Here is a 14,249-nt window from a genome sequence, read left to right as displayed (position 1 = left end):
AATTGTTTAAATTTAGAAAGCTGCATTACTATAAAGATATTCCTTTTATAATTCTATCTCTTAAAAAAGATTTAAAAGTTGAAGATACATATTTATCTTGAATTTTTTGCTGTCATATGACTGGTGGTGGGTGATTATTTGTCCTAATATCCCTCTATTCTGTGCTTGTGGAATTTCACGTGGTATTTCAGCCATGAGGACATTTTTGGAGGGGACAAATGCTAATACCCATTAACATTTAAATATACATGTTTTTTTGACCCCAAAGTCCCACATGCCTATACAGTAGAGTATCTTGCAATGTTTAAAAAGGAGGTAGGCAGATTTTCTATGTATTCATTCCTACATGTACTAGTGAAGGCCAAAACAGTTTAAGCCCTGTGACTGAGCATTCAACTGAACTGAACTCTAATTCCCACATTCTGTACAGTACAATGTTCAAGACAATCAAAATCAAATCCCCAAAGCACAGAAAGGTCCACATGTGTCTCCTGATGCCAAAAAAAAAAAAAGAAACCAAAAACCTAATTATGCTCACTGTTTAAAATCCAATAAATAAGTATAATTACTTCACCTCTATTAGAAATCGGACTTGAATTTAACATTCAAGTAGAATTCTTAGCTTTATTATCCAGGCAAAATCCTTGATTTCTAAAATAGAATCTTCAGTGAACATATACAGCCAAGGGCTTGAAATTCTTGGCAAAAAAGAATTCTGTCCTTTCTTGCAAACCAGGGTTAAATAAACAGGAAATCTCTCCTCTGGGCAGGTTTTGTCATGCTGGGGCAAGTTTTCCTCAGCTGCTACCGAGTCACATTAATTACACAGATGTGAATTGATTACACCAGAGTACATCATTATAGGTACGTGATTTAAAGTTAATACAGCAAAATGTTAATTCCAGAATCTAGGTGATGAGTATACAGGTGTTCACTGTACCATTCTTTCAAGCTTCAACTTTTCTGTATGTTTCATATAAAACATTAGGTTGGGGGCGGGGGGCAGGTGGAGAAATCTGTACTACCACTGGAAGAGGTTTGTTGTAAGCAAAACAATGGGGAACATGACTTTGAAAAAAAGAGCCAAGAAACTCTCTTGGTTATAAAATTCATCAGGGGTGCCACTGAGTTCTTCCTCAGGTTAACTCTTTGAAGATGGTGATCACAGTAACAACATAATACAGAAGAAAAAGTTTCAAATAATTTTGGGCACAACACCAGTGCTTCTCAAAAGTTCTAGTCTCCAGACCAGGAGAATCACTGTCACATACGCAAAATTCAAAGAAGGAAACACAGATAAACATGATTACATTAAGAAGACACACATAGGGTGGGGAGTCACTAGAGTGGCAAAAGGAGGCATTCTGGAATACTGGTAGCATTTTTGTTGTTTTCTTTTTAAGCAGAGTCCCAGGTGTTTTCACTTTGTGAAAATCCATCAAACTTTATACTCATGATTTGTGCACTCATCTGAGTACAGAATATACTTAGAAAGACGTACACATAGCAAAAACTATCACAAACTAAGTCAAAAGACAACTAGAGAGTAGCCCGTGCTTGCGGCAACTAGCCCCCTAGCACAGCAACAAAGACCCACTGCAGCCAAAAATATAAATCAACCAAGAAAATTTGTTTAAAAAGTGCCATGTTTACTTAAATATAAGATGTGATACCATAAAACTCCTAGAAGAGAATGTAGGCAAAACATTCTGACATAAATCATACCAATGTTTTCTTAGGTCAGTCTCCCAAGGCAATAGAAATAAAAGCAAAGATAAACAAATTGGACCTAATCAAATTTATAAGCTTTTGCAAAGCAAGGGAAACTATACACAAAACGAAGACAACATACGAACTGGGAGAAGTTATTTTCAAACAAGGCGATGGACAAGGGCTTAATTTCCAAAATATACAAACAGCTCACACAACTTAACGAAAAAATAAACACTCCAATAAAAAAAATAAGCATACGGTATAAACGGACATTTCTACAAAAAAGATATACTGATGGCCAGTGTTCTTGCCTGGAGAATCCCAGGGACGGGGAAGCCTGGTGGGCTGCCGTCTATGGGGTCGCACAGAGTCGGACGTGACTGAAGTGACTTAGCAGCAGCAGCAGCAGCAGTAGGTACATGAAAAGATGCTCAATGTCACTAATTATTAGAAAAATGCAAATCAAAACTACATTGAGGTACCACCTTACACCAGTGAAAATGGCCATCATTAAAAAGGCTACAAATAATAAATGCTGGAGGGGGTATGGAGCAAAGGGAAAAGGGAACCCTCCCACGCTACTGGTGGGAATACAAACCGGTGCAGCCACCATGGAAAACAGTATGAAGGTTCCTTAAAAAACTAGAATTGCCATGTGAAATAGCAATCCCACTCCCGGATATATATCTGGAAAAAATAAAAACACTAATTGAAAAGATACTGTATGTACCCCAACATTCATGAGAGTTCTAATTACAACAGACATGGAAGCGACCCAAGTGCTCATTAACAGATGAATGGATGATGAAGACATGGGGGGGGGGGGCGGGTGTGTGTGTGTGTGTGTATATATATAAATGTATGTGACTGTATACACACACACACAATGGAATATTGGGCTTCCCAAATGGCACTAGTGGTAAAGAACCCACCTGCCAATGCAGGAGACATGGGTTCAATCCCCTGGAGGAGGGCATGGCAACCCACTCCAGTATTCTCATCTGGAGAATCCCATGGACAGAGGAGCCTGCAGACCTACAGTCCATGGGCTCACACAGAGTTGGATATAACTGAAGCAACTTAGCAAGTGTACAATGGAATATTACTCATCCATTAAAAAAGAATGAAATAGTGCCATTTGTAGCAACATGGATGGACCTAGAGAATATTATGCTTAGCGAAATAAGACAGAAAAAGACAAACACTACGTGATACCACTCATATGTGAAATCTGCAAAGACAATACCATGAATGTATACACAGAACAGAAACAGACTTACAGACACAGAAAACCAACTAGCGGTGGCAGAGCCCCCACCTGCCGGCCTGCACCTCTTACAAGTGTCCCATGTTAATAACTCTGCTTCTTGCCTAACCCTTTGCCTCTCACGGAATCCCTTCTGCGCTGAGACACAAAGAACCTGAGCCTTAGTAAGCCCAGACACCAGCTACTGACACCCCCACCAGGTGGCAGAAGTTAACTGTATGCTGCTCATTAAGCATGCAGACTCCAGACCCGCTGGAATCAGAAGGTTGATAATGCTGACCTCCACGCATCTCACCACTAACCAATCAGAAGCGTGTCCACAAGCTGATCACGCCCTCTTTGGACCATTGCTATAAAACTCCTCACTACTCCCTCCAGGAGGGGACACACAGTTTTGAGGGCATTAGCCCACTGTGGCCCCCTTTGCCTGGCAAAGCAATAAAGCTATTCTTTTCTACTTCACAGCCCCCCATCCAAAAAAAAGACAAGACAAGAAACCAGTGGGGCATGGAAGAGGGGAGGGACAAATTAGGGGTATGGGACTAACGGATACCAACTAGTACAAAAAAAAAAAGCTACAAGGATATACGTACAGCACATGAAACTATACCTAATATAATAACCCATAATAGAATATAATCTGCAAAAATACTGAAGCATTCTGCTGTACATCTGAGATGAAAATGACCATCAAGCTCATAAATTGGGCAAAAATCACAGCCTGACATTAAAACAGAAAACGCCAAACTTACTTTGAACGCACCCTCCGATTCCATGGATAGGAGATCCCCATCAAAAGGAATAAGATCTAGGCTATACTCCTCCCTATGCATAAAGGATCCCAAAACACCCAGATCCTTCAACCGCTGTTCGCACAATAAGCTACGTCGTGGCACGAACAAAATGTGGAAATCTCTTGCTGGGCCACGTCTGTCTTCGCTGCAAAAGAAGGAACATTTGTTAGCTTATGAGCTCCCTAGAGTCTTCGACTATTTCACTTACTCTATCCCCACTGCCGCGCACACAGAAAGCACTAAATAAATGCTGGTGAGATAAATGTATGACATTGACTTTCAGACCCAAACAGTTACAGTCACTTTCTTGCTCTCTTTTTTTTTCCCCGACAGGAAACCAGCATTGATGCATAGCCAATATGTGCATTTTCTAGCTTTCTCTTTAACTATTTTCAGGGCATTGAAGCTCTGAGGTTTACTGAAATGGGGTATCTGTGTCTTATTGAAAACAAATGGTTCTTTAACCAAACCAATGCAGCCACAGAGACTCCTTTTCAAATGAAAGCTCAGTATTGACTCTTCTTTCTCCTCTCCTTGACAGTGAACTTCTCAAAATAGCCCATATGGCTTTTAAGATTTTAAAATCTTAAAATCAATCGATTATATCACAGAGTGCAGATGGAGCTGGCAGAACTTCCTCTCTAGACTGGATGCTATATTAAATTTTAATCAGCTCTTACTTTGCTTATGAAATTCAAGCACCTTGTCATCAGTATAACCATTAGAGGTAGGCTTTTTTGTTGTTGTTGTTCATTTTTAAAACCAGGCTCCTTTCTACTGATACATATCCAAACTTTTAGCTGTCCTAAAAGAATGCAGTTTTATAATAACTGCCCTCTCAGACTGCTTGAACAATGCCACAAGTTTCCTATTTCCATTTTTGTATTTTTCCATGTTTGTCCTAGTTTTTCTAAAAGACCACTTGCTGGGGTGTCTTTGGTGATCCAGGGTCTAAGACTCTGTTCTCCCAGTGCAGGGGGCTTGGGCTGGATCCCTGGTCAGGAATCTAGATCCCAACGAAGGGTTTGCATGGGCTTCCCTGATGGTCCAGTGGTTAAGGAACTGCCTGGCAATGCAGGAAACACTGGTTCAATTCCTGGTCTGGGAATATCCCACGTGTCATGGAGCAGCTAAGCCCGTGCACCACAGCTACAGAGCCTGCACTCTGGAGCCCATGAGCGGCAGCACCCGAGGCCCACATGCCCTTGAGTCCGTGCTCCACAAGAGCAGCCACTGCAAAGAGAAGCCCACACATCACAACTAGAGAGTAGAACTCACTCTCTGAAACTAGAAAAAGCCCATGTGCAGCAACAAAGACCCAGCACAGCCAATAAATAAATAATTAAAAAAAAAAAGTTTGCATGCTGCAACTGAAGACCCCACAGGCCATAACAAAGATCAAAGGTCCCGAGTGCTGCAACTAAGACACAGCATGGCCAGATAAATAAATAAGAACAAACAAACAAGAAGCAAAAGACCACTATCCGAAGCACTGGCAAGAGAAGGGGTTACAATGAAAAGCTCAGGACATTAAAAACATTAGAAGGATTAACTCCTACTGGCACAAACATAAGTTCTGCAATACCTGAGCACATTTTCAGCAATGATATCCATCAATTCTAGCCTGGGTCTGACAAAAAAAATTATATTCTTGACATCGGCTGCTGGCAAACGACTTCCTTTAAGCGTAAACATTTTTTCCACTTCATGTTCCTAAGAAAACACATACACAAAAGGTTAACAAAATCACTCAACTTTAAGTATCATAGTCAGACTCAGACATCAGAAACACTTGCAGTCAATGCACATCAATGCTTTGTTCTCAAAATTTAGATTTCCCAAAGCCAGCTGTATTAACAATAAGGTTTCAGGATGAAGTCACTGTGACAGTCTTTGAGTGTAAATGACTCTAATGCAATAAACTATCAAAGATACCAGGTAACAGTCATATAATGCTGGACTTCTGTGGTGGCTCAGTGGTAAAAGAGTACACCTCCTGATGCAGGAAATTCAGGTTTGATCCCTGGATCAGGAAGATCCCCTGAAGAAGGACATGGCAACCCATTCCAGTATCCTGGCCAGGGAAATCCCATGGACAGAGAAGCCTGGTAGGCTACAGTCTAAAGGGTCACAGAAAAGTCAGACACGACTTAGCGACTAAATGACAACAATGAGAGCAAACAGGATCAATACAGAATCATTAACCAAAGGATCACTGTACACAAAATGTTAGCCATACATTAGCAGCTGTTTTATAAAGACCAAACAGCCCTGCAAGCCATTTACTATTGCTGAAGTACAGAGTTATTAATTCCTGAACAAAACCTGAACAATTCACTTACCTTCAACAGTGAATACTGTGCAATCAGGCCAAAGGGTCCAGTGAGATACTCATCCCAAACTATTGCCTACAAGAGGGGAGAAATGAACATTACAGTTAATGTCAAGAATTTCAACAATATCAACAGAAAATGGCAGTCATACATAGTAGAACTACTGCCCCCAAAGTCTGAATAAACAGACTGTAACTGGCTCTGGTCACATTTATATCGTGTGGATCTTAAAAAAAAAAAAAAAAAACCAGCATCAAGGCAAGTAATGTTACTGGCAGTCCTAGGAAACTTAAGATTTAATCACTGTCCTTCAAAGCCAAGTGGGCATTAGGAAGCATCACTAGGAACAAAGCTAGTGGAGGTGATGGAATTCCAGCTAAGCTATTTCAAATCCTAAAAGAGGATGCTGTTAAAGTGCTGCACTCAATATGCCAGCAAATATGGAAAACTCAGCAGTGGCCACAGGACTGGGAAAGGTCAGTTTTCATTTCAATCCCAAAGAAAGGCAATGCCAAAGAATGCTCAAACTACTGCACAATTGCACTCATTTGACATGCTAGCAAAGTAATGCTCAAAATTCTCCAAGGGAGGCTTCAACAATATGTGAACCAAGAACTTCCAGATATTTAAGCTGGATTTAGAAAAGGCAGAGGAACCAGAGATCACATTGCCAACTTCTGCTGGATCATAAAAAAAGTGAGAATTCCAGAAAAACATCTGTTTCTGCTTTATTGACCATGCTAAAGCCTTTGTGTGGATTCTAACAAACTGGAAAATTCTTCAAGAGATGGGAATGCCAGACCACCTGACTTGCCTATTGAGAAAGCTGTGTACAGGTCAAGAAGCAACAGTTAGAACCAGACATGGAACAACAGACTGGTTCAAAATTGGGAAAGGAGTATGTCAAGGTTGTATATTGTCACCCTGCTTATTTAACTTATATGCAGAGCACATCATGTGAAATGCCGGACTGGATGTAGCACTAGGTGGAATCAAGATTGCTGGGAGAAATATCAATAACCTCAAATATGCAGATGACACCACCCTTATGGCAGAAAGTAAAGAGGAACTAAAGAGCCTCTTGATGAAGATGAAAGAGAGTGAAAAAGCTGGCTTAAAACTCAACATTCAAAAGACAAAGATCATGGCATTTAGTTCCATCACTTCATGGATAATACATGGGCAAACAATGAAAACAGTGACAGACTTTATTTTCTTGGGCTCCAAAATCACTGCAGGCAAGAAATTAAAAGACACTTGCTCCTTGGAAGAAAAGCTATGACCAAACTAGACAGCATATTAAAAAAGCAGAGACACTACTTTGTCAACAAAGGTCAGGCTAGTCAAAGCTATGGTTTTTCCAGTAGTCACGTATAGGTGCAAGAATTGGACTATAAAGAAGGCTGAACACTGAAGAACTGAGGCTTTTGAACTGTGGTGCTGAAGAAGACTCTTGAGTCCCTTGGACTGCAAGGAGATCAAACCAGTCAGTCCTAAAGGAAATAAACCCTGAATATGCATTGGAAGGACTGATGCTGAAGCTGAAGCTCCAAGACTTTGGCCATCTGATGTGAAGAGCTGAAAAGACCCTCATGCTGGGAAAGATTGAAGGCAGGAGGAAAAGGGGACGACAGAGGACGAGATGGTTGAATGGGAACACTGACTTAATGAACATGAGTTTGAGCAAGCCCCAGAAGATGGTGAAGGACAGGGAAGCCTGGAGTGCTAAAGTCCATGGGGTTGCAAAGAGTTGGACACGACTGAGCGACTGAACAATTAGAGGAAACAAGGAACTGTAGTTTGCTGTGTATCTGTGTCACGGTATTATTATTAGACTGAACCACATGGAAACTGTCAAATGCAACAGTTCAACCTACTATTTTATAAGTAGCATACAATTCAATTATAAAAACTAAAACCTCTGATATAGGTATTACAAAGTTTATTTTGAGAAAAATTTTAAAGACTCAGAAAGTTTAAGTAACATGTCCAGGACTCCCTGGTGGCACAGTGGATGGAAGTCCACTTGCCATGCACAGGACATGGGTTTGATCTCTGGTCTGGGAAGATTCTATATGCCTTGGAACAGCTAAGCCCATGCGCCACAACCACTGAGCTCAAGTACTGCAACTACTGAAGTCTGCATGCTCAAGGGCCCTTGAACCACAACTAATGAGCCCCCGTGCTGCTACTGAAGCTCACGTGCCTTAGAGCCAGCAAGCCACAACTACCGAGCCTGCATGCTGCAACTAAAGAGCCTGTGCACCGAGAGCCCGTGCTCCACAAGGAGAGAAGCCACGGCAAGAAGAAGCCCGGACACCAAAACTAGAGAGTAGCCCCAAAATCTGCAACTAGAGAAAGCTCACAGGCACAACGAAGACCCAACACAAGCAAAAATAAAAATAAATAGATTAATTAATTCTTAAAAAACGTCCAAGGCCATATTAGGACCTTGAATATAAACAGCATAAAGAAGTCAAGTCTCCAGCCTGGGACTGAACGACCTCACTGAGCACTGCTCTGGGATCCTCTTAGCATTTCTACTGCTAAACTCCAATGTCAGTTCCTTTTCTTTCTTTTTTAAATTGAATTTTTATTGAGACATCTGTAGAATTATAAATACTCAGTTGAAAAAACAATACAGGGAGACTCCCCAATATGCTTTGTCCAGTTTCCCCCAATGCAAACATTTCGCAAAACTATAGACAATTACAATACAACAGACTTTACAACCAGGGTATTGACACTGATACAATCCATGATCTCATTCAGATTTCAGAGTTATTTAATGAGCTGGAACTGGGCGCCCAGGACTTAGCCTGCTTTTGTTTTCTATCCATAGCTGCTAGCACTCACCCCACCTCTTGGGGTCCTATTTTTTCTAATACTGACTGCTGAATTTCCCCAATTTTCCTCTTCTCTTCAGAGTTATATTGCCAGTTACTTAGAAGACTGATAAATCCTAAAGGGAGAGGAGGGAGGTAATACCACTTAAAAGAAGTCCTATGAAGTTCCTGATCTACGGTTTCTGATTCCATTGTGAATTGGGTGCTAATAAACATCTAACAAGAAAAACAACACTATTTAAGTAAGCTGACGTTAAAAATCTCAGATAGTTACGACTTCTCACGATTCAAGTGAGCAGCAGATTGCAAGGTGTTGGTAGTTCATGTTAATTCTTTTGAGAATATGATCTATAACGACACGTATGATCTTTGTAATGAATGGACACTGGTGCAGCTACGTTCCTGGGCGTGGCCGCCTCCCCAGTTCCAATATTTCGGGTGGGAACTGGGCAGAGAGCACCGGATCCGCCTCTCTGGGCCGGAGGGGCACCTGACACAAGCTGGTTCACGAAGGGCTGAGACAACACGGTGGCTTATTCTGCAGCCACGAAACAACAGCGATGCCACGCGTACTTTGCGATGGAAGCCCCACCAAAAGGCCCCTCTCCCCGACTTATCGTTCCCGCCGGCTCTCCTCCCTGGAAGCCCTAGGAGACCTAGTACACCTGGAGCCCAGGCAGTTAGGGACCGGATGAGGCCAGGCCGGACGGCAGTGTCGCCGCGCACTGTCCCTCACCTTGCTTCCCGCGCACTTGTCCAGGAACTCGCGCAGCTCGCGACGCACTGCCTCGCGCAGCACATTGAGGTTCACTCGCCCGTAGGACAAGTGTGCCGCCATCTTGCCCCACCGCCCCCTTAACCCCCTACTCGAACCAGATCTGCATTCCCCTACGTGTGGCCCACCGACGCTATCACGTGACGACAGGTTCACATGACCAGGGCCGCTGACAGCACGCCAAACCCGGAAAACCGGAATGGGAGGGCATCTGCCACTCTCCCTCCGGGTCCTAGTGCCCGCCTCTTTCCTCTACCGCGTGGGTTCCGAGGCATCCCAAGACCCCATCCAGACTACTCCACAGTCCACAGCACCTGAACTGGGTGCTGATTGAGTTTAAGGACAGAGACTAGATCCTGCACGTCCGGTTTAAAAATTGAGAGTTTCTTCTTAGCAGCAAGTATACTCTCTGTAAAATGATAATGAAGCTATATTTGAATGGAAATCTTTTCAGAGAGTCAGTTCAGTCTCTCAGTCGTGTCCAACTCTGCAAACCCATGGACTGCAGCGCGCCAGGCCTCCCTGTCCATCACCAACTCCCAGAGTTTATTCAAACTCATGTCCATTGAGTCGTTGAAGACATCCAACCATCTCATCCTCTGTCGTCCCCTTCTCCTCCAGCCTTCATTCTATCCCAGCATCAGGCGCTTTTTAAATGGGTCAATTCTTCGCATCAAGTGGCCAAAGTACTGGAGTTTCAGCTTCAGCATCGGTCCTTCCAGTGAATATTCAGGACTGATATCCTTTAGGATGGACTAGTTGGATTTCCTTGCTGTCCAAGGGACTCTCAAGAGTCTTCTCCAACACCACAGTTCAAAAACATCAATTCTTAGGCGCTCGGGCTTTCTTTATAGTCCAACTCTCACATCCATGTATGACTACTGGAAAAACCATAGCTTTGACTAGACGGACCTTTGTTGGCAAAGTAATGTCTCTGCTTTTTAATATGCTGTCTAGGTTGTTCATAACTTTTCTTCCAATTTTTAAGTTATAGCAATGTCTTAAATCTTTTAATAAATCTTTTAAATTATAGCAATCTAAAGGTCCTGTGCTTTGCTCTTTTGAGTTTGTAGGCTGAAATTACAAAAATGGCTAAGGGCTGAGGGAACCTTGAGTGACTTTTCTGTTTAGCTCTTCCTAGTAGACATTTATACGACATGGTATTTCACATAACTAGTATCTGAAGTAAAATTCAGGTAAAATTCGCATGTTACCTGGTGAGTTGCAAAGATGAAACAGGATGTAATCTACATCGTGTAATCTATGTAAAAGGCTTAGCAGGGTGCCCATAATTTAATAATTACTCAATAAATAGCTTAGTAGAAAGATATATGCTTTTCAATACTTTGAGTGTTTAACTGGCTATTTGGGATCTGGTGAAAGAGGCTTATTGCCAAACTCAGACAAATAGAAGAAAGTAGGGGAAACCACTAGACCATTCAGGTATGACCAAAATCAAATCCCTTACGATTATACAGTAGAAGTGAGAAATAGATTCAAGGCATTAGATTTGATAGAGTGCCTGAAGAACTGTGGGCGGAGGCTCATGACATTGTACAGGAGGCAGGGATCAAGACCATCCCCAAGAAAAGGAAATGCAAAAAGGCAAAATGGTTGTCTGAGGAGGCCTTACAAATAGCTGTAAAAAGAAGAGAAGTGAAAGGCAAAGGAGAAAAGGAAAGATATACCCATCTGAATGCAGAGTTTCAAAGAATAGCAAGGAGAGGTAAGAAAGCCTTCCTCAGTGATCAGTGCAAAGAAACAGAGGAAAACAATAGAATGGGAAAGACCAGAGATCTCTTCAAGAAAATTAGATATACCAAGGGAACATTTCATACAAAGATGGGGACATACAATACATACAATAAAGGACAGAAATGGTATGGATCTAACAAAAGTAGAATATATTAAGAAGAGGTGGCAAGAATACACAGAACTATACAAAAAAGATCTTCATGACCCAGATGATCATGATGGTATGATCACTCACCTAGAGCCAGACATTCTGGAATGAGAAGTCAAGTGGGCCTTAGGAACATTACTACGAACAAAGCTAGTGGAGGTGATGGAATTCCAGTTGAGCTATTTCAAATCTTAAAATATGATGCTGTGAAAGTGCGGCACTCAATATGCCAGCAAATTTGGAAAACTCAGCAATGGCCACAGGACTGGAAAAGGTCAGTTTTCATTCCAATCCCAAAGAAAAGCAATGCCAAAGAATGTTCAAACTACTGCACAATTGCACTCATCTCATATGCTACTAAAGTAATGCTCAAAACTCTCCAAGCCAGGCTTCAACAGTATGTGAACCGGGAACTTCCAGATGTTCAAGCGGAATTTAGAAAAGGCAGAGGAATCAGAGATTAAATTGCTAACATCCATTGGATCATCGAAAAAGCAAGAGAGTTCCAGAAAACATCTGCTTTATTGACTACACCAAATCCTTTGACTGTGTGGATCACAACAAACTGGAAAATTCTCCAAGAGATGGGAATATCCAGACCACCTGACCTGCCTCTTGAGAAACCTGTATGCAGGTCAGGAAGCAACAGTTAGAACTGGACATGGAACAACAGACTGGTTTCAAATTGGGAAAGGAGTACATCAAGGTTGTATATTGTCACCCTGCTTATTTAACTTATATGCAGAGTACATCATGAGAAACGCTGGGCTGGATGAAGCACAAGCTGGAATCAAGATTGCCAGGAGAAATACCAATAACCTCAGATATGCAGATGACACCACCCTTATGGCGGAAACCGAAGAAGAACTAAAGAGCCTCTTGATGAAAGTGAAAGAGGAGAGTGAAAAAGTTGGCTTAAAATTCAACATTCAGAAAACTAAGATCATGGCGTCTGGTCCCATCACTTCATGGCAAATAGATGGGAAAACAGTGGAAACAGTGACAGACTTTATTTTGGGGGGCTCTAAAACCCATCACTTCATAGGAAGTAGGTTGGGAAACAGTGGAAACAGTGTCAGACTTTATTTTTCTGGGCTCCAAAATCACTATAGATGGTGATTGCAGCCATGAAATTAAAAGACGCTTACTCCTTGGAAGGAAAGTTATGACCAACCTAGATAGCATATTCAAAAGCAGAGACATTACTTTGCCAACAAAGGTCCGTCTAGTCAAGGCTATGGTTTTTCCAGTGGTCATGTATGGATGTGAGAGTTGGACTGTGAAGAAGGCTGAGTGCCGAAGAATTGATGCTTTTGAACTGTGGTGTTGGAGAAGACTCTTGAGAGTCCCTTGGACTGCAAGGAAATCCAGCCAATCCATCCTAAAGGAAATCAGTCCTGAATATATTCATTGGAAGGACTGATGCTGAAGCTGAAACTCCAATATTTTGGCCACCTGATGTGAAGAATTGACTCATTTGAAAAGACCCTGATGCTGGGAAAGATTGAAGGCTGGAGGAGAAGGGGACAACAGAGGATGAGATGGTTGGATGTCATCAGTGACTCAACGGACGTGAGTTTGAGTAAACTCTGGGAGTTGGTAATGGACAGGGAGGCTTGGTGTGCTGTAGTCCATGGGGTCACAGAGTCGGACAAAAGTGAGCGACTGAACTGAATGAGGCTTGAAGTTTTGTTCTTGCCTGGTTCCCTTCAATCCTCTATACACTGTTATGAAGAAAGGATGCACTAAGCAATTACCTTGGTGGTGCTAATGCTAAAGCATCCACTTGCTAATACAGGAGACTTAAGAGAAGAGGTTTCAGTCCCTGGGTGGGGAAGATCCCCTGGAGAAGGGAATAGCAGCTATATACCCAGTCCATCCTAAAGGAAATCAGTCCTGAATAGTCACTGGAAGGACTGGAAGGATGCTGAAACTGAAACTCCCAATACTTTGGCCACCTGATGCAAAGAACTGACTCATTTGAAAAGACCTGATGCTGGGAATGATTGAAGGTAGGAGGAAAAGGGGACGACAGAGGATGAGATGGTTGGATGGCATCACCAACTCAATGGACATGAGTTTGAGTATTCTTCGGGAGTTGGTGATGGACAGGGAAGCCTGGCGTACTGCTGTCCATGGGGTCACAAAGAGTTGGACACGACTGAGCGACTGATCTGCAATATGCTTGCCTAGAGAATCCCATGGACAAAGGCACCTGGTGGGCTACATTCCAGGCGTCACAAAGCGTCAACCACCACTGAGCGACTAACACTTTCACTTTTTTTTTTCACATATGAATAAGCAGAGTGGAATTTGGAGGTAATAATCAGTTCAACATATTTACATACTTCCACTCTCAACTTGACTCTATCAAAAATACTTTATCAAAAATTTTCAGACTCACAATGCATCATCAGGATCCAACCAGGGATGGAACCTGTGCCACCTGAATTGAAAGCACTGGGCCTCAACCACTGGGCAACCAGTGAAGTCCCAAACATATTTAATTTTAAAATAATTTGTTCAGTGTTAGAAACTTTTCTTTTTAAAATGTTATTTTTTATTGAGATATAATTGACATTTAACATTCATTTTGGGTGTACAACATGATTTGTTAT

The 14,249-nt window shown here is 42.0% G+C and overlaps 1 protein-coding gene across 1 annotated transcript in view; it reads right to left on the bottom strand.

Moving 5' to 3' along the window:
• VPS33A (vacuolar protein sorting 33 homolog A (S. cerevisiae)) overlaps positions 1 to 9,868 on the bottom strand; it is a 31,183-nt gene extending 21,315 nt beyond the window's left edge. The window contains exons 1-4 of the mRNA XM_010841329.1: positions 9,690 to 9,868; positions 6,117 to 6,182; positions 5,360 to 5,487; positions 3,733 to 3,919 (exon numbers count right to left, since the gene is read on the bottom strand). Of these exons, the coding sequence (XP_010839631.1) occupies positions 3,733 to 3,919; positions 5,360 to 5,487; positions 6,117 to 6,182; positions 9,690 to 9,791 (483 nt within the window). The 5' untranslated portion in view covers positions 9,792 to 9,868. The remainder of the gene's footprint in view (positions 1 to 3,732; positions 3,920 to 5,359; positions 5,488 to 6,116; positions 6,183 to 9,689) is intronic.
• Positions 9,869 to 14,249: the final 4,381 nt, after the last annotated feature.

The sequence above is a fragment of the Bison bison genome, unplaced genomic scaffold (genome assembly GCF_000754665.1).
Source record: "Bison bison bison isolate TAMUID 2011002044 unplaced genomic scaffold, Bison_UMD1.0 scf7180017864160, whole genome shotgun sequence".
In the NCBI taxonomy this organism is placed as follows: Eukaryota; Metazoa; Chordata; class Mammalia; order Artiodactyla; family Bovidae; genus Bison; species Bison bison.
This window is presented reverse-complemented; position numbering and strand designations above follow the sequence as displayed.